The 20,077-nt window shown below is 37.6% G+C and overlaps 1 protein-coding gene across 2 annotated transcripts; it reads left to right on the top strand.

Moving 5' to 3' along the window:
- The first annotated feature begins 1,096 nt into the window (after positions 1-1,096).
- Positions 1,097-18,828, top strand: GNRHR (gonadotropin releasing hormone receptor). Of its 2 annotated transcripts, none has more exons than XM_055435100.2 (3): positions 1,097-1,618; positions 15,199-15,418; positions 18,584-18,828. In XM_055435100.2, the coding sequence occupies exons 1-3, from the start codon at positions 1,097-1,099 to the stop codon at positions 18,826-18,828; spliced, it is 987 nt and encodes a 328-aa protein (XP_055291075.2). The 2 variants fall into 2 exon arrangements, with proteins under 2 accessions (XP_055291075.2, XP_088692190.1); XM_088836064.1 differs by having other exon boundaries at positions 15,327-15,418; positions 18,584-18,719.
- The last annotated feature ends 1,249 nt before the right edge of the window (positions 18,829-20,077 follow it).

Below are 20,077 nucleotides of genomic sequence, written 5' to 3'. Positions count from 1 at the left end.
CTACAAGAATGGGCCATCTAAATTAAAATAGCCACCCTTACTTTTAACATTATTCTTTCTTTGGCTGCTACAGAAGCAAACTAGCTGATAACAAGACAAATCAATTTGGTGATTTAATAAATTCCAATCTAAGTCATACCAGTAGTAGGAAACAACATCATCAAGCACTCACTCAATGTGTAAGATACAGCAACAACACAGAGAAAGTTTCTAAGTGGCCCTAATATGAAATGATCCAATTACAATATAAAGGGATGTATATTGTATATAAACATGCATAGACGTGGTTAAAGCATTTATGCAGTATTCCCTCTAATACCTAGCTACTCTATGAAATAATGTGCAAAAACGGAAAGTACAATAATTAGTTATAAAATCAAAGCAATAACAGAAAAATTTTTCATGAAGTTAATGATTTTATCTAAACATTAAGATTGATTGATAAATTTGAATGCATCTCAATATTAGATCAAATTGATTCTAACTGTTAAGGTATTAGTTCGATGTTTCATAGAGGACAGTTCTGAATAAATATATTTATCTAGTGTTTGGATGCTCAGCATTGTGTGATTGAAAAGAAAACAAATTTTTTGAGAAATTATAAATTTGTGATTCTTTAAATTACAAATCTCAACTAGATCAAGTTCTCTTTTAATATTTTCTTCTTTTTTATTTTGCATCTATTGAACAGAACACTTAACATTTTTTTTTTAGAAAACATCTTCACTAAAGTTACTTGAATAATATCCTAAGTGAATTTTAAATACAAAATTAAGTTTCAAACATCTTTCTTCACTTAGGAAAAATGTTGTGAAAACCAGGCCATCTGCTGAGATACTACAATTACATTTGGCCCTCAGAAAGTGTTTGTCTGCTTTGCTTTATCAGCTTGTTGGATCACAAGCCCACAAAACAAGTTCACCTTGATCTTTCACTTTAAATACAAAGTATCTCAGGGACAAAATTTGACATAAATATAAACCTGTGACGTTACCAGCCAAAGAAGGCTGAAATAAAACAGGACCCCAAGTGCAATTACAATAAAACATCAGAACTGCCAGAAACACGAGTCTTGAAGCAGTATCAGCCATAAAGGATGGCAAATGGTGACTCTCCTGAACAGAATGAAAACCACTGTTCAGCGATCAACAACAGCATCCCACTAACACTGGGCAGCCTCCCCACCCTGACCTTATCTGGAAAGATCCGAGTGACAGTTACTTTCTTCCTTTTTCTACTTTCCACAATTTTCAACACTTCTTTCTTGTTGAAACTTCAGAATTGGACTCAAAGGAAAGAGAAGAGGAAAAAACTCTCAAGAATGAAGATGCTTTTAAAACATTTGACTTTAGCCAACCTGCTGGAGACTCTGATTGTCATGCCACTGGATGGAATGTGGAACATAACTGTTCAATGGTATGCTGGAGAGCTCCTTTGCAAAGTCCTCAGCTATCTGAAGCTTTTCTCCATGTACGCCCCCGCCTTCATGATGGTGGTGATCAGCCTGGACCGCTCCCTGGCCATCACCAGGCCTCTAGCAGTGAAAAGCAACAGCAAGCTTGGACAGTTCATGATTGGCTTGGCCTGGCTCCTCAGTAGCATCTTTGCTGGACCACAGGTAAACCATATTGCATACTTTTTATGGAGATCACAAATTTCCTATCTAAATCTGAATGAAGGTCTTGTCAAAGATAGTATTGTATTACCTCTAAGAGCTTTGGCTCTGGAAGTCAGAGTGTGGAATTTAATCCTGACTCTGCTCTGTTACCTTTGGCAAATGTCTTAACCTCTCTGGGTTTCAGGTCTTGCATTTATAAAATGGAGGTAATGTCTACTTGATGCACCTTTGTAATGATTAAACAAATAATTTGTTAAGTTTTCTATCATACTCTCTGGTATAAATGCACCCTCAAAATGAAGCTATTCTCAAATTTGAACTCATCCTCATTTGATTCTTCCATCTACATTTTCTTTTTCTCTGGTTGACATGGTAAATTGGGAGAATCTTTGGGAACAATAAAATTTGCATAGGTAGAAAGTATGCATAACTTGTTTTATTTGGAACTTCTTGAGTCTTCTGTCATTGCAGCATAGAGAGAACTATCCTTAATTAGTATGTTCTGCAGTTTGCAGATGGGTGGTATTGAATAAAAGGAAATGTGGGGCGTCTTAGACTTTTGGATATTTGAACATTTCCCTGAGGTTGACTTGAGCTTTTTCTGGAGATAGATGAGACTGTAACAGGCTATGAGCACAACTCTATGATTGTTGGTGCAGGCAAGGCCCTCTCCTTCAGAAAGCAGACAGCCCTCCAGACTGTCTTTATCAGAAGTACCCCAGTTGATGGATCTTCAGAATCTGCCTCTTCAACAGTCAAATCTCTGAAGAAGACGATGCATTCTTAAAAATGGCAAAGATGAACAAGTTGTCTCTATGTGTGTGAATGTACCCTGTGATGAATCCAGGGTACAGGGATGTGTCAAGAAGTCAGAGTTTACCGTGATCCTCCAAAAACTTGTCATGCAAATAGAAATTTATCTAAAGATTCTAAACTAGCCAGCTGGCATAAAAACAAACAAAAAACAAACAAACAAACAAAGGCTGCCACACAGGATGCACTAAATAGTTCAAGACACTAGAAAGTTAGATAACTATATTCTCCCACCAGTTCCTAACTTAACATTTTTTGTATATCAGTATGTGTTTTATGGCAGAAAAAAACAAAATGCTTTAATTTCCTTGGAGAAAATATATTAAAATTATTCTCACAATGACTGCATATATAAGAATTAATTTAGCAAATATGTCACTTAAATTAGGTTTCTTAGCAAAGGTTTATGCTCTGAAATTTTCCATTTTATTTATTTGAACCATAAGTGATGTGTATTTGTGTATTGTTCAATTTTCTTAGAGAAGATAAACACAAGTTGGGTTCCTAACACTGAACCAGGTACTGATGAAACAAAGAGACAGAAAATGTCATTCAGTTATAGAAATAAAACTTATACAAAATGACTACAACTATGTACAAAAAAGTTTTCAAGCCTATTACCAGTGTAAGAGAGAGAGATGAATTACTAGAGTTAAAATGGTAAAGGAATGGTAAAAGGGTAAAAGTAGGATAAACTGAGTTTTTAAAGATGAATGTATTTGAATGGAAAAAATAAGCCAGGGATCACATGTATTTTTCAGCAAAAGTTGTAAAGTGATTAATTTTCAAAGAAGACTTGTTTGGCTGAAGTGACAGATTGACAGTAACAGGAAATTAGATTTCATGGTTGCTGCCTTTCCTTTGACCTCATGGCACACTGTTTCTTTGTCAGAAAACATTGTAATTATGTACTTGTTTGTCTTTGCCATTATGATATGTGCCACTGCTGCTGCTGCTGCTGCTGCTAAGTCACTTCAGCCGTGTCCGACTCTGTGTGACCCCATAGACGGAAGCCCACCAGGCTCCCCCGTCCCTGGGATTCTCCCGGCAAGAACACTGGAGTGGGTTGCCATTTCCTTCTCCAACGTGTGAAAGTGAATTCGCTCAGTCGTGTCCGACCCTTAGCGACCCCACGGACTGCAGCCTACCAGGCTCCTCCATCCATGGGATTTTCTAGGGAAGAGTACTGGAGTGGCTTGCCATTGCCTTCTCCTATGTGCCACTACAACAGTGAAAACTACTGTGTTCAATTTATTTCATATTCACAACACCTAATGAGACACCCAACAAAAATATAAATTTAAAATGTCTGGATACTCTGGTTCCTCTTCAGATCAAATAAACCTTTCCCCTTTTACTAAAATGAAAACAAAATTTGGATAGATGAATCAATAAATAGATGTGGAATGGATGTATATAACAGAAGATAGCTGGGGGAAATTCTGAGAACAATGTGGAAGCCGTATAACTTTCATGAGTCTTATGCAAGGATTAAATGATTTTTTTGTTTTTCTTCATTTGCAGTTTTCTGAGAAGAAGTCTGTATACATCACCATGTAGGTTTAATGTGTACAGCATGATAGTTTGATTTACATATAATGTGAAATGATTAACACAATAGTTTCAGCTAACTTCTTACATCATCTCATACTGACACAATGAAAAGAAAAGAAAACAGGTTTCTTTCCTTGTGATGAGCACTCTTAGGATTTACTCTCTTAACAACTTTTCTAAACATCATACATCAGTGTTAACTGTGGCCATCATGTTGTACATTATTAAAATGATGTACATAAGAAAATTTACATATTGACACTATTTCATTTTGTAAAACAAATGACTCATTCTTGCTTTTAGCAGCACTTTAAATTCATAAAGCACTTTGCTGAAGTTTCCTGAAAGACCTCACATTCATAATCTTATTTGGTATTTACACTGACTCTGTGAGGTACGTAAAAGCTATGCTATTATCCCCATTTCACATAAAAAAGACCATTCAAAGAGAACCTTTGAAATCAATGTCCTTCAAACCTCCTTGACAGTAATGGAAAGAAAGAAATACATACTACATGAAGACTTAATCTATCTCTCATAGACCTATAACTGAGAAAAGTTTTCACAAAATAAATACTCTATTCTGTTCCATTTCATTTTTTATTACTGATTACAACCAACTGGTGGGTACAACCTGCAGTTGAAAAGAATTCACTTAAAAGGTTTAATTGTTTGTCCAGTGCCACTTGACCTGTTGAACTCCTGTCTTTTTGTTAAGTCCAGTTTATCTTTTTATTATAGTTCTCTGCTCTTTCTCTCTAAATAAAAGAGGCTTGAACCCTGTGACTAATGTTGTGTGTGCGTGATGGGGAAGACAAGAGATCAGAAAGGCTTTTGATTTCCAGGCTGTATGACACAGTGAGTACAGCTCATGCTTCACCACGCTCCACAAAGCCCAGTGACAAAAGCACATCCTGTCGTGGCTAATTTAAAAGGAGTTTGAAAGGATGACTTTTAATTTTCATCCTTTGGTTGTTGTTGTTCAGTTGCTCAGTCATGTTCGACTCTTTGCGACCCCAAGAACTGCAGCACACCAACCTACCCTGTCCTTCACCATCTCCCAGAATTTGCTCAAACTCATGTCCATCAAGTCAGTGAGTGATGCCATCCAACCATCTCGTCCTCTGTCATCCCCTTCTCCTCCTGCCCTCAATCTTTCCCAGCATCAAGGTCTTTTCTAATGAGTCAGCTCTTCACGTCCGGTGGCCAAAGTATTGGAACTTCAGCTTCAGTATCAGTCCTTCCAATGAATATTCAGGATTGATTTCTTTTAGGATTGGATTCATTCTTTGGTATATATATGGATATTCTATCACTTGATTAATTCATGCTAGACTGGAAAAAGAAAAAAAAACCTAACAAGCTAGTTGTCATGTTCCCAGGAACCTGAGAATATATGACATTTTGCTAGAGTTCAGAATGACCAACTTTCAAACTGACCACCTTGCTTTTCCATCTTGCTGATCACCTCAGAGTTCTGTGATGGTTTAGGGATATATTTCCAGAACTTTCAGTGTACTGTGACCAAAATTTTATACTTTTGCTTGTAATTGAATTTTATTTAAAATGAAATTCTGTGTGGAGCTTCAATAAATGAAACAGATATAAGTGGAGTTGTTCTGGTCAAATGGGGATAAGGGAGCCCCAGTACTCTGTTTGACCATTCACCAGCTCCAGGCCTAGTCTCTGAAGACCTCAGATATCCCTGCAAGTCTTTTTTTTTTTTTTTTTAATTTTAATTGGAAGCTAATTACTTTACAATATTGTGGTGGTTTTTGCCATACATTCACATGAGTCAGCCATAGGTGAACATGAATTCCCCATCCAGACCCTCCCTCCCACCTCCGTCCCCATCCCATCTCTCAGGGTCATCCCAGTGCACCAGCCCTAAGCACCCTGCTTCATGCATTGAACCTGGACTGGCAATCTATTTCACATATCATAGTATACATGTTTCAATGCTATTCTCTCAAATCATCCCACCCTTGCCTTCTCCCACAGAGTCCAACAGTCTGTTCTTTACATCTGTGTCTCTTTTGCTGTCTCACATATAGGTCCATCATTACCATCTTTCTAAATTTCATATATATGCGTTAGTATACTGTATTGGTGTTTTTCTTTCTGACTTACTTCGCTCTGTATAATAGGCTCCAGTTTAATCCACTTCATTAGAACTGATTCAAATGCATTCTTTTTAATAGCTGAATGATATTTCATTCCATTCCAGCTTTCTTATCCATTCGTCTGCTGATGGACTATCTAGGTTGCTTCCATGTCCTGGCTATTGCAAACAGTGCTGTGATGAACACTGAGGTACACGTGTCTCTTTCAATTCTGGTTTTCTAAGTATGTATGCCCAGCAGTGGGATTGTTGGGTCGTATGGCAGTTCTATTTCCAGTTTTTTAAGGAATCTCCACACTGTTCTCCATAGTGGCTGTACTAGTTTGCATTCCCAACAACAAGAGCGAATGTCAGAGGGTTCCTTTTTCTCCCATTATACAGAGTGAAGTAAGCCAGAAAGAAAAACACCAATACAGTATACTAACACATATATATGGAATTTAGAAAGATGCAAATGATAACCCTGTATACGAGACAGCAAAAGAGACACAGATGTATAGAACAGTCTTTGGGACTCTATGGGAGAGGGTGAGGGTGGGATGATTTGGGAGAATGGCATTGAAACACGTATGTTGTCATATATGAAACGAATCACTAGTTCAGGGTCAATGCATGTTATAGGATGCTCGGGGCTGGCATGCGGGGATGACCCAGAGGGAGGATAAAGGGAGGAGGGAGGTGGGAGGGGGGTTCAGGAGGGGGAACTTATGTAAACCAGGGGCAAATTCATATCAATGTATGGCAAAACCAACCAATATAATATTGTAAAATAATTTGCCTCCAATAAAAAATAAATTAATTACCTAAAAAAAAAAATGTTAAAAAAAAAAAGAACCCTGCAAGTCTTAAAGGCAGTGGAATTTTAACAAAGCTGGTTTCAAATCTCAGTGCTGTCTCTTACCAGCTATCTGAGTAAATTACTTAACCAAGTTTAAAAGGGTCATTGTAAAAAGTGCTATAAAGAGTAAGATATACACAATCATATATAAGACTTTAAGTATAAAGTCTTAAAAATGCATTACTATTCTTTCCTTCGTCTTTTCCTACCTTAATTACTTCCTTCATAATAGGATTTTTGAAGTCAGGAGAAAAAAGTATTACGGAAATATGAGTATGAAAATAAAATAATTATTTAAGAAACAGCAAACAAAATTGCTTATGTAAAGATTGCTTCATATTTCACAAAATTATGACATTTATTCTGACTGATAAGTAATTTTGGCCAATGTCCTCCCTAGTCACTAAGCTGTCTTATTCATTCTAAAAGCTTTATATGTCAGAGCATAATGATTCAAGTCTTGGAGTTATTGTTTCTAAAAGTAGGATAAAAAAGGAAGAAAAGGAGGAAGGGAGAGGAAGGCAAGGCAAGACAGCCAACAGGACTTGAAAGGATATCTGACTTAAGACTGACTGTGGTTAGGCTAGTAGGTACATGTTAAGGAGAAAACATTTCCTGAATTTGGTGTGTCCATATCCAGTTAAAAAACGCAAGGTTTCTGATGACTGTCATCTAAGACCACAAGAATTCCAGAGCAGCAGATTATTTGCAGATAGACTTCACATCACTAGTTTCTCTGTGCTACTAGGGAGAATTATATGTTGACACCTTTTTAATTCTGTAGGTAACTCAGGGCTTCAGAGGAAATGCAGTCACCCTCGATATCCCTAGCGGATTGGTTCCTAGACATCCTCCTTCCCCACCATGGTGGCCTCAGATAAGAAATTTCCCAGATGTTCAAATCCCTTCTAGAAAATACAGTATAGTATTTCCCTGTAACCTATGATTCATGGGGTCGCGGAGAGTCGGACACAACTGAGCGACTGAATTGAACTGAACTGATGTACACCCTCCTATATACTTTAAATCATCTCTAGATTACTTGTAATACCTAATACAATGTAAATGCTGTGTAAATAATTATAGATACAATGTAATATTATATAGACAGTTGCTGGAGCTTTCCAAGTTCAAGTCTTGCTCTTTGGAACTTTCTAAAAAAAATTTTCTGAATATTTTTCCATCTGCAGTTGGTTGAATCTGCAGATGTGGAACCCAAAGATTTGGAGGGTCTGTTGTATACGAGTATTCCTTTATTCTTTGGTGTGAAGATGTGTGGTCTGAATAAATGTGGAGGCTTGCCTGTTACACAAAGAAATTTACAATGCTAGCAGGCTCTTCTGAACTCCACAAGCAGCTTGTGCATGCTCTGTCCATGCTGTCACTTCAGTCACGTCTGACTCTTTGCAATCCTATGGACTATAGCCTGCCAGGCTCCTTTGTCCATGGAATTCTCCAGGCCAGAATACTGGAGTGGGTTGCCATGCCCTCCTCCAGGGGATCTTCCCCACCCAGGGATCGAAGTGGCATCTCTTATGTCTCCTGCATTGGCAGGACGGTTCTTTACCACTAGCGTCACCTGAGAAGCCCCTCAAGCAGCTTAAACTCAATAAATACTTATTACATGTGTACAATATGCCAAAAATGTTACTGGAATGTAGTAATAGCATACTAGCAGCAGAAATACCAATAATGGTGATGATGATTTTGATAAATAATAGTTATTCAGTACATAAATACGTGCCAGGAATTGTGTTAAACGCTTCTGTGTTGCTTTTTGTTTTTTTGTTTGTCTCTGGTCATGGTGTGCAACTTGCAGAACCTCAGTTCCCCTAGCAGGATTGAACTCGGGCCTCAGCAGTGAAAGCCCAGAATCCTAACCACCAGGATTTCCAACCCGCATGGAAAATTACATGAACAGAAGAGCCATGTGGTCACAAAGAGTTGGGCACGACTGAGCCACTGAGCATGCGTGCATATCATTATACCACAATGTGCAATACTGTCTCCTTTTTCCTGTAAGAGGCTAGAGAAGGAAAAGGCAGGAAAATCTTAAGGTGAGAATAAATAGTTAAGTGATATCAGGAAAAATATGGTATAAATTTATAAATATGTAAATGTATGCAATATATATTTATAAACTGTGTGCCTCAAAAAAAATTTTAATAATGGCTATGATTTATATAGTGCTAACTATGGGCCAGGCATTACTCTAGATGCTTTGAAAGTATTCAGTTGTTAATTGTCATGACAGTCCCTAGAGTTAAGTACTATTTATATCTCCCTAGCCCACCACGTTCCTCTGTCCATGGAATTCTCCTGGCAAGAATACTGGAGTGGATAGCCATTCTCTTCTCTAGGGCATCTTCCCAACCCAGGGATCGAACCCAGGTTTCCTACTCTGCAGATGGATTCTTTACTGTCTTAGCCACCAGGGAATCCCAAGAGGAACCTAAAGCATAGCATCTAAAGATAATCACCTTTGGAAAGATTAAGTCATGGTGTCACTAGTATGGGGTAAGGCGAAGGTTAAAAACTATATGCTAAGAGGAATAGCATCTGCAAGTGACTATAAAGGTGAACAGACTGCTGTTGTTTAGGGCAAAATAAAGTAAACACTGATGAGAACTGGGGCCAGGCATGAGAGAGGAGAAACAAAGAAATTTTTAAAATATCATCCAAGTATGAAAGAATGACCGGAAGTAAAGTGTATCCCTATATTAATCATTCAAATGAACATGGTCTTGGAGTTGAAAATAAACTGAATGAAGCCTAAAACAAATTAGTTTGTGGGTAAGTAAAATTCTGAATTTTCATAACACTATAACTCTCCTTTGGAACTTGTCACAGTCTATTGAGTATTACAGTTGTCACATACATGCTGTATCTCCCCTAAGAAATATTTAATTCCTTGATAGCATGATATATTTAGTTAATCTTTCATGACAGAGTGTATCTAGTATAGTTTTATGATCAAGGAGTTGCTTTAAAAACAAGCATTCATTACATAAAGATGAAAACCAAATTCAAATCATAGTACTATAAAGTCCTTTTCATTGAAAGATTCATCACTATAACTTAAAAACATGAACTATTAAAGTGAAAATGTGGCCCAATACAGAGCAGAAAATCAAATTCAGATTATCTGATTCCAAGGCTGACTAGGGAGGTGGAAAGAAAAAAGGATTTTTAAGAATTAGAAGACTCTCAGGGTCTCTGTGATAAAACCCTTCCAAAGATTTCAGTTCACAACACCTGTTGGGTCAAATTCAAAACTCAACTTTAAATAAGGCCAGTTTGCAAAGAAGTATGGAAAACTGAAAGGGTCACTTTGTAACATGGAAAAAATTGATTTGGATCATAAAACAGAATTAGCTGAACTTGCTAGACTTTAAGATAGATAATATTATCATTGGGCGCCCTCTAGTGGATTAACTTAAAAATTCTTATTTGCCCTTGAAGCTGAAAAGATCAGAAACTGAAAATCAGCATTTTAATTACAAACAAAATAAATAGGCTTGTATTTTATATTATACGTACTTAGATCTTATTATGTCTGTATTTATTTTGTTTATTATGTTTTATATTTATTAAAGTTTTTCTACTCTACAAGCAAAGAGGAAAAACAGTATTTTTTTAAGGTATACTCTTTCCACTATGCCACCCCCAAAAGGAAAGAAATTCTGAGCTTATTAAATTAACTAAATGGAATTTAAGTTTACTAATTCAATCAACAACTAAATAAAAATGAATACTGTCCCTCACTTGCTTAAAACTTAAAAAAAAAATTCCTGCAACATTTTTGTTTGAATTAACTTATCAGTTTTAAGTGGCTTCCCTGGTGGCTCAGAGGTTAAAGAGTCTGCCTGGAATGTGGGAGACCAGGGTTATATCCCTTTTCGATCAGTTTTAAAGCTCTTGGGCACTCTTATCTCTTCATTTTAATGATGTTTCATGGTAAAATGAAGTTTTTCAGTAGAAAATTTTGGAAATTATGAGGTAAGAAGTGTGCTTGACAAATTGGGAAAGAATGAATAAATGTCAACTAGAACCTGTTTGTGAAAACCACTTGCATTGTTTCCTTAATTGCTGACTCAAATAGTTCTTTTTTTAATATAATTTCACACTTAGGGAAAGGTTGCAAGAATCATACAAAGATTTCTAGGATAGTTTTCCCTCAGATTCCCCAAATATTAACATTTTGCTACATTTGCTTGTTTATTCTCTCTCTTGTATGCATATTCTTATGGATTGTTTAAAAGTTCAGACATGATGTCTCTCTCAATACCTCAGTGTATTTTTTCTAGCACATAAGCGCAGTATAAAGTATCAAAATAGGGAAATTAACATTAATACAGTACATTGGAAGGACTGATGCTAAAGCTGAAACTGCAATACTTTGGCCACCTCATGCTGGGAAGGACTGGGGGCGGGAGGAGAAGGGGACGACAGAGAATGAGATGGCTGGATGGCATCACCGACTCGATGGACATGAGTTTGAGTGAACTCCGGGAGTTGATAATGGACAGGGAGGCCTGGCGTGCTGTGATTCATGGGGTCGCAAAGAGTCGGACACGACTGAGCAACTGAACTGCACTGAACTGAGTGCCAAAGAATTGATGCTTTTGAATTGTGGTGTTGGAGAAGACTCTTGAGAGTCCCTTGGACTGCAAGGAGATCAAACCAGTCAATCCTAAAGGAAATCAGTCCTGTATATTCATTGGAAGGGATGACGCTGAAGCTGGAGCACCAATACTTTGGTCATCTGATGCGAAGAACTGACTCCTTGGAAAAGACCCTGATGCTGGAAAAGATTGAGGGCAGGAGGAGAAGGGGACGACAGAGGATGAGATGGCTGGTTGGCATCACCGACTCGATGGACATGAGTTTGATCAAGCTCCAGGAATTGGTGATAGACAAGGGAAGCCTGGCATGCTGCAATCCATGGGGTTGCAAAAGATTCAGACACAACTGAGTGACTGAACTGAACTGAACAGTACTACTATTTAATCTATATGCCCTATTCATATCTCAGCTGTCTCAATAATATCCCCTTTAATGAAAGAAAATTCAAGATTATGCGAGAGGTTCAGTCGCCTTGTCTCTTTGCTTGTGTGTTCTGTCGTGTCTAACTTTTTCTGACCCCATGGACTGTAACCTGTCAGGCTCTTCTATCCACAGAATGTTCCAGGAAGTAGCCATTTCCTACTCCAGGGGATCTTCCCAACCCAGGGATCAAACCTGTGTCCTCTGCATTGACAGGCAGATCCTTTACCACTGAGCCACCGTTGTCTGTTTAGTCTCCTTAAACTAGAACAGTTCCTTGGTCTGTCTTTGTATTTCATGACACTGACATTTTTGAAGAGTGCAGACCAGTTATTTTATAGAATGCTCCTCAATTTGAGTTTGTCTGATATTTTCTTGGGGGTAGATTCAAGTTGTGCACTTGTCAACTGAAAAAGAATCTACGACCTAAAAGTTGAGAAATAAGCTTTATTCAGTAGATTTTTGAGAACTTAAGCTTAGAAGATAGTCTCTCAGATTGCTCCCAATTCATAAGAGGCAACGGAGGAGCCAGGATTTTTTAACAGGAGGCTTCTTTGCAACAAAAACCTGGTAGTCAGACCATCAGAAGATTATTGCTAATTAAAGAAAAACCATACATCTCAGGTTAATGAATGCAGTGCTTTTCTAAGTACAGAAAAATGCAAGAGTTTGGGCTTATTGAAATCGTTCCTTTGATACATCACCTTAACTATCTAGGGCCATGTTTCTACTTTTCTCCATCCTGAATCCACTCCTTAGGGAGCACTCCTGAGGGTCAGTGCGGTGGCTGATAACTTGATGGCCACAACATCCTTGGTTTACTGATATTGTAGGCGACATTCTTTGTTTACATTGTTGTTGTTGTTCAGTCATGCAGTCGTGTCTGACTCTTTGCGACCCCATGGACTGCAGCACCCCGGGCTTCCCTGTCCTTCACTATCTCCCAGAGCTTGCTCAAACTCACGTCCATTGAGTCAGTGATGCCATCCAACCATCTCGTCCTCTGTCATCCCCTCCTCCTCCTGCCTTCAATCTTTCCCAGCATGAGGGTCTTTTCTAATGAGTCAGTTCTTCCCATCAGGTAGCCCAAGTATTGGAGCTTCAGCTTCAGCATCAGTCCTTCCAATGAATACTCAGGATTTGATATCCTTTAGGATTGACTGATTTGATTTTTAACAAAAACATCAAAGAGGTGACTCTGAGTTCTTCTCAATGCTTTCTAGAAGGAAGTAGATGCTGTCAATCTGTCCCATTATTGGCAATGTTAGCATAATTATTTGGTTATTCCTCTACTGTAAAGTTATTATTTTACTGTTTATAATACAATGTATCCTACAGGTAGATACTTTGAGATGACATAAATAAACTACTCTCCTCAAGCTTACACCCATATTTTTACCATTTACTGGTGATTCTTGCCTGAATCAATTATTATTATAGTAATTACAAAATGGCAATCACTACTTCCATTGCATCTTTTACATTTACAATGGCACCCCACTCCACTCCTCTTGCCTGGAAAATCCCATGGACGGAGGAGCCTGGTAGGCTACAGTCCATGGGGTCGCTAAGAGCCAGACACGACTGAGCGACTTCACTTTCACTTTTCACTTTCATGTATTGGAGAAGGAAATGGCAACCCACTCCAGTGTTCTTGCCTGGAGAATCCCAGGGACGGGGGAGACTGGTGGGCTGCCGTCTATGGGGTCACACAGAGTCAGACACGACTGAAGTGACTTAGCAGGAGCAGCAGCAGCAACTGACTTTCTATAGTAAAGAGCTTTTTCCTTTCCCCATGTATTTGTTATTGTGGTTTTGTCATTTATATCAGCATGGAGTCATGGTTTTTTTCTTTATTTGAACTCTTATTCTTTTCTATCAGGGATTGCTTGTTTGTTTGTTTTCATGCTCAAGCTACCCCACATTTGACCAATGGGACCTTTTTCAAGCTGGTGCCTGAAATTTTTTCACGTGCTCCATCATTCTCTGGGCATTTCCAGACTTTTTGGCACAGCAGCTGTTCCAACGACTTACTGTGCTTTGATTGCCCCAGCCTTAGGATTATGCACTTCGCCAATGAGGTCTGATTCCTTTTGGTAGAGAATGATACTAAAAATAAGATCTGGGTACTGGAGAGCGGGGTATGCTCACTGCTACTTAGATGACATTGTTCTTAGCCTCTCTCCACACAGAGCTAGAATAAATGTATATATATGTACACACACACACCCCTTCAGATAGAAATTTCCCTCCCTCTTTTTTTACTACTATACAGGACTCCATTGTGTGGTCCACCATAGTTTATTCAGTTGCTGTTCTATGAATTGGTATTTAGATTATTTTCAATGTTTTTCACTTCTAAACAATGCATCAGTGAATAATCCTGTGCTAATGTATTTTCATATAATGGAAGTAGGGGTGTATCTTCATGGTAAACTCCTGAACATCAGATTGCTGAGTCAAAGGTAAGTACAAATGTATAGTAATTATTGCCAAATTCCTCTCCTTAATGATTGTACCAATTTGCATGCCCATTAGCAATGTATGAGAGTCTCTGTTTCCCTATAGCCTTGCCATGAGAGTGTGTTACTGTTTTTTTTTTAATTTTGCCAGACTTGATAGTGGGAAATGGTATATCAGTGTAGCCTTAATTGATTGACACTGCTCTTATCATAAGTGAGGTTGAAAATATGTTTTTATATGCTTACGGGTCACTGCTACACCCTTTTTTAATGAACTGTCTGTACATGTTTCTGACCATTTTAATGAGATCTTATGTTCCAAAAATAAAATTTAAATATTTATTTTGAGGGCATATTCTAAATGCCAGACAGATTTTTGGGGTTCAGATTTAACAATAAAATCATTTGCAAAAAGTTTACTCATCATAATAGCATCTGAAATTGAAATACAGAGGAGGTTTAAATCATTGGTTGGTGATTGTTCTGCAAGACTGAAATAATTTCAGAAGAAATTCAAAATCCTTCAGATCCATTCACATTACCCAAACATATTTCAAGTAAAGATCCACTTACAACTTTTTGTAGAAAAGCCAAAAGCCAAACGTCAAGAAGCTTAGCAGCTGCTTTGGGCAATAGCATGTTAGAAGATTAGTACAATACAGAAGAGAAAACTTTCGAGAAAACTTGCAAATATTGTTTGACAATAAGCAACATCCCTTTTTAATTTTTAAATTTTCTCCTACAGTTATACATCTTTGGGATGATCCATTTAGCAGATGACTCTGGACAGACTGAAGGTTTCTCTCAATGTGTAACACATTGCAGTTTTCCACAGTGGTGGCATCAAGCCTTTTATAACTTTTTCACCTTCAGCTGCCTCTTCATCATCCCTCTTCTCATCATGGTGATCTGCAATGCAAAAATCATCTTCACCCTGACAAGGGTCCTTCATCAGGATCCCCACAGTATGTATTCCTCAGATTAATTGTGGGTGGACAGTTGTTAACGGCAACACTCCAACCAGAGAATCGGAGTGGCACTTGCTGTGCCAGATACTATTTTATCTGTAATAGTATTGTATTGTATTGTAATAGTATTGCGATACTATTATGAGCAATTAACATACATTAATTCTTTCAATATTCAAAATCACCCCATGAGGCAATACTTTTATTATCCCCAATTTAGAGATGAGGTAATTTAATATCTCCCCATATTATAAAGTTACAGCATGGAATTAAAGCTAAAAGGACAATTACTTCATTTTCCCAGTAGAAGCATGGGCAAATTTTTTCTGCTGGTTCATCATAACACTTTATCAAACACCTGATGCCTAGAATATAGCAAAGTACAACTCATAATATAGTTGCCAATAGACTTGTTAAAGTTAAACTGTTTCATATCACATTCAAATCTCCTGTATCCACACAGTGTATCCACACACTACGCACATTTCGGTGTGTGTGTTGAGTGTGCTAAATATTATGGAACATGCAATTGACTATTTTGATCTTTCACTTCACGCACATGGTTGTACCTTTTTGGCTTCAAGAATCTGTTGCATTCTCAAAAACAAATGTATCAATTTTTAAAATTTTATATTGGAGTATAGTTGATTAGCAATATGGTATTAAGTCCTGATGTACAGCAAAATGATTCAGTCATACATATACATGTATTTTTTTTAATTCTTTTCCCATTTAGGTTATTTTAGAATAACCTAACAACAGAAGAGTTCCCTGTGCTATACAACAGTCCCTTGCTGGTTATCTACTTTTTGAATGGATACCTTTTTCCACCCGCTCACGTTCAGTCTGTGGTGGTGGTTGCTAAGCTTTACCTGACTCTTTTGTGGTCTGTATGTATCCCTAGATCTGAAGTGTGTCTCTTGAGGACAGCATATATATGGGTCTTGTTTTGGTATCCACTCAGCCAGTATCTGTCTTTTGGTTGGACTGTTTAATCTGCTTACACTTAAGATAATTATAGACATGAATGTTCTTATTGCCATTTTGTTCATTATTTTCAGATTGGTTTTTGTAAGCTTTTTCCTTCCCTTCCAATTTTGTTCTCTTGTGATTGATGACTCACTTTTAGTTCAGGTCAGTCACTCAGTCATGTCCGGCTCTTTGGGACCCCATGGACTGCAGCACACCAGGCTTCCCTGTTCATCACCAACTCCCAGAGCTTGCTCAAATTCATGTCCATCGTGTTGGTGATGCCATCCAACCATCTCATCTTATCTCATCTTGTCCTCATCTTATCTCATCCAACCCTTCTCCTCCTGCCTTCAATCTTTCCCAGCCTCAGGGTTTTTTCAATGAGTCAGTTCTTCGAATCAGGTGGCCAAAATATTGGAGCTTCAGTTTGAGCATCAGTCCTTCCAATGAATATTTAGGACTGATTTCCTTTAAGACTCACTTTAGTATTGTATTTGGATTCCTTTTTCTTTTGTGTGTGTGTATCTATTGTATATTTTTGGTTTGTGGTTACCAAGGTTTTGATATAGCTGCCTATATATAAACAAAACTGTTTTAAGTTGCAGTTCTTTTAATTTCAAATGCCTTTCCAATATCTTGTATTTATGCTCTCCTCACAGTTAATGGTTTTGATTTCGTATTTGTCTACAGATGATTTCCTACCTTTATTGTATGCTTGCCTTCACTAGTAAGCATTGCCATTCATAATTTTCTTGTTTCAGTTGTGACCTTTTCTTCTTTCCCTGGAGAACTTCTTTTAGCATTTGCTCCAAAGCTGGTCTTGCGTGGTGCTGAATTCCCCTAGCTTTTGCTTGTCTGTGAAGCTTTTGATTTCTGCATCGAATCTGAATGAGAGCCTTGCTGAGCTGAGTATTTTTGGTTATGGGTTCTTTCTTTTCATCACTTTAAATACAGTAAATTCTCTGTATACAAACCTTCAAGTTGTGAACTTTCAAAGATATGAATGTGCCTTCACATGTCCAATCACATAAGTTAGTTCATGTGTCTAGTGTGTGAAAATGGCAGCCTTCAAGAGGGCTACACCAATGAGTACTCCCCAGAACTACCACTGTCAGTGTCCCTGTCCTCACAGTGAGCCACAACCACCCCCTGCCTCCATAGGAGACCCTCCAATACAAGCAGGTAAATCTGACTCAGTCTGTTATGAGGTCCCCATTTTTAACTTGGGTCCTAGTATTCACAAGACCCGTGTGTGACCTCCAATAGTGGAGCTTCTGTTTCCTCCAGTCCTGTTTAACTCCTAAGATCAAACCCTGCTGGTCTTCAAGGACAGATTCCCTGGGGGCTCCTCCTATAGCCAGACCCCCAGGCTGGGAAACCTGATGTGGGACTCAGAACTTTCACTCCTGTGGGAGAATTTCTGTGGTCTAATTATTTTACAGTTTGTGGGTTACCCACCTGGTGTGTATGGAATTCAATTTTATCACTATTGCACCCCTTCTACCATCTCATTGTGTCTCTTTCTTTATCTTCAAATGTAGGGCATCTTTTTTGGTAGGTTCCAGTGGGGTTTTTTGTTGTTGTTGTTAACAGTTGTTCAGCAGTTAGTTCTGATTTTGGTGTTTTTATAAGAAGAGGTGAGCTAATGTCCTTCAACTCCTCCACTGTGTATTATTCCTTAAATGTCCTTAATGCCAGCTAGGATTCTGACACCAATCCAGTACATGTGTTTCTTGCCTACACCAAGCTTACATTGCCTATGATGGCAACAGGGCTTCCTGCTTGGTCAGTCAGGAAAGGTGAAAAGTTATAAATTTATAAAATAAATGTGGCTATGTTGGCATAACAACCAAAAGGCAGAGAATTAAATTCAGTTCAACCTCAGTCTACTCTCTTAAATTTTTATTTGAAGAATTTGAGTAACCTCATATTTCAAATCCTTATTAGTTTGATGGAAAATTAATTTTAAGAGCATTACTATCTTTAATATTTCTATTTATTATGTAGCAGAGTGGAAAACTTGAAATATAAGCATGCTTTGCAAGCATATTGTCATTATTAAAAATATTAGCAATTTGCCTCCATTAATATTCACCAGGTTGAATTACTATTCTCTGTTCCTTTTTCTCTATTTTGGCTTTGTAATAAAACTGGTCATTAAAAACACCTTCTATTTTCTCTGTTTAAAAGAACTACAACTGAATCAGTCCAAGAACAATATACCACGAGCTCGGCTGAGGACCCTAAAGATGACGGTTGCATTTGCCACTTCATTTACTGTCTGCTGGACTCCCTACTATGTCCTTGGAATTTGGTACTGGTTTGATCCTGACATGGTAAACAGGGTGTCAGATCCAGTAAATCACTTCTTCTTTCTCTTTGCTTTTTTAAATCCATGCTTTGATCCACTTATATATGGATATTTCTCTCTATAATTGTTAAACTGCATAGAAAGGCAAAGAAAGGCAAAGAAATGAATTTCCCCTTTTGGGAATGAGAAACACAAAGCTTTTGTGACATATTTACATATGTAAAAGCAGAGTTTAAGGTAATGTTACGCTTCTTCCTTTAGAAATCACAGAAACTCAATTACAAGGAAAATAATTTTTTCAGGAAAAATAATGAAATATTTTCACTTAATCACATGGTTCTGAATTAATCTCTTTGCTTTCTGAACTCCTATAACACATTATATGGGTTTTTTAGTCACTTTATTCTTGTATGATAATATATAAATATTTAAAATAACAATGGCCTAAGGCAAACAAATGCCAAAAATTAACACTGAGAAACACAGACCTTTTTCTGCAAAGGGGCTTAGCAACAATTACAATCTTATGCTAAGATAGTAAATACATAAAGCACAGATAGTGTTTCCCCGGCCCATATGATTAGTTTTTCCTCCTGTGGGTTAAGAAAAGATGCAATGAATCTGATTTTTTCCGTGGCTTCAAAAGCATTGTGATGTTCGGAGTATTCAGCAACCAACCCGCTATCCACTCCTTCAGCTTGACAAGACTTACCGTTCTCCTTCATCCTATTCTTCACCTGGTACAGGTTGTGAAGAACCTCCACATAAAAGGGGGTTTCAGAGGGGTTCAGATTTGGACTGGGGGATAGAACATTCCTGTCAGCTATGTGGTCTATGGAGTTTGTGGTAATTGAGTGCAGTGATAACAACATTGTTTTAATATGCAATCAAGAAAAGATCTATAGTGATCGTGTTTTATAAATAATATACCCTCCCTTTTAAGATGATGGATTTTTTCTGTCTTCTGATCTTTCTGAATCCATAATCCAAAAATCACTAAAAAAAAAAAAAGAGATCAAGCAAATGCACAAGCAAAATATTATTTGATATGTAAAATGAACTCTGAAAACCTCAGTCTCACTATTACAAGTCAAAAGAGACAGAAGAGTATTAGAAAAAGGAAAAGAAAAACTCTCTGTAAATGTGAAACTAGCATCCACTGATATTTGCATTAAATAATCAATACCGTATATTAACGCATATATATGGAATTTAGAAAAATGGTAACCTAAACCCTGTATAAGAGACTGCAAAAGAGACATAGGCATTTAGAACAGTCTTTGGGACTCTGTGGGAGAGGGTGAAGGTGGAATGATTGGAGAGAATGGAATTGTAGCATGTATATTATCATAAGTGACCAGTCCAGGTTCGAC

This window comes from Moschus berezovskii, chromosome 5 (assembly GCF_049115385.1).
Source record: "Moschus berezovskii isolate FMDL1 chromosome 5, NW_MosBer_1.0, whole genome shotgun sequence".
In the NCBI taxonomy this organism is placed as follows: Eukaryota; Metazoa; Chordata; class Mammalia; order Artiodactyla; family Moschidae; genus Moschus; species Moschus berezovskii.
The sequence above is the reverse complement of the archived record's forward strand: the minus strand, read 5'-3'. Positions and strand labels throughout refer to the sequence as shown.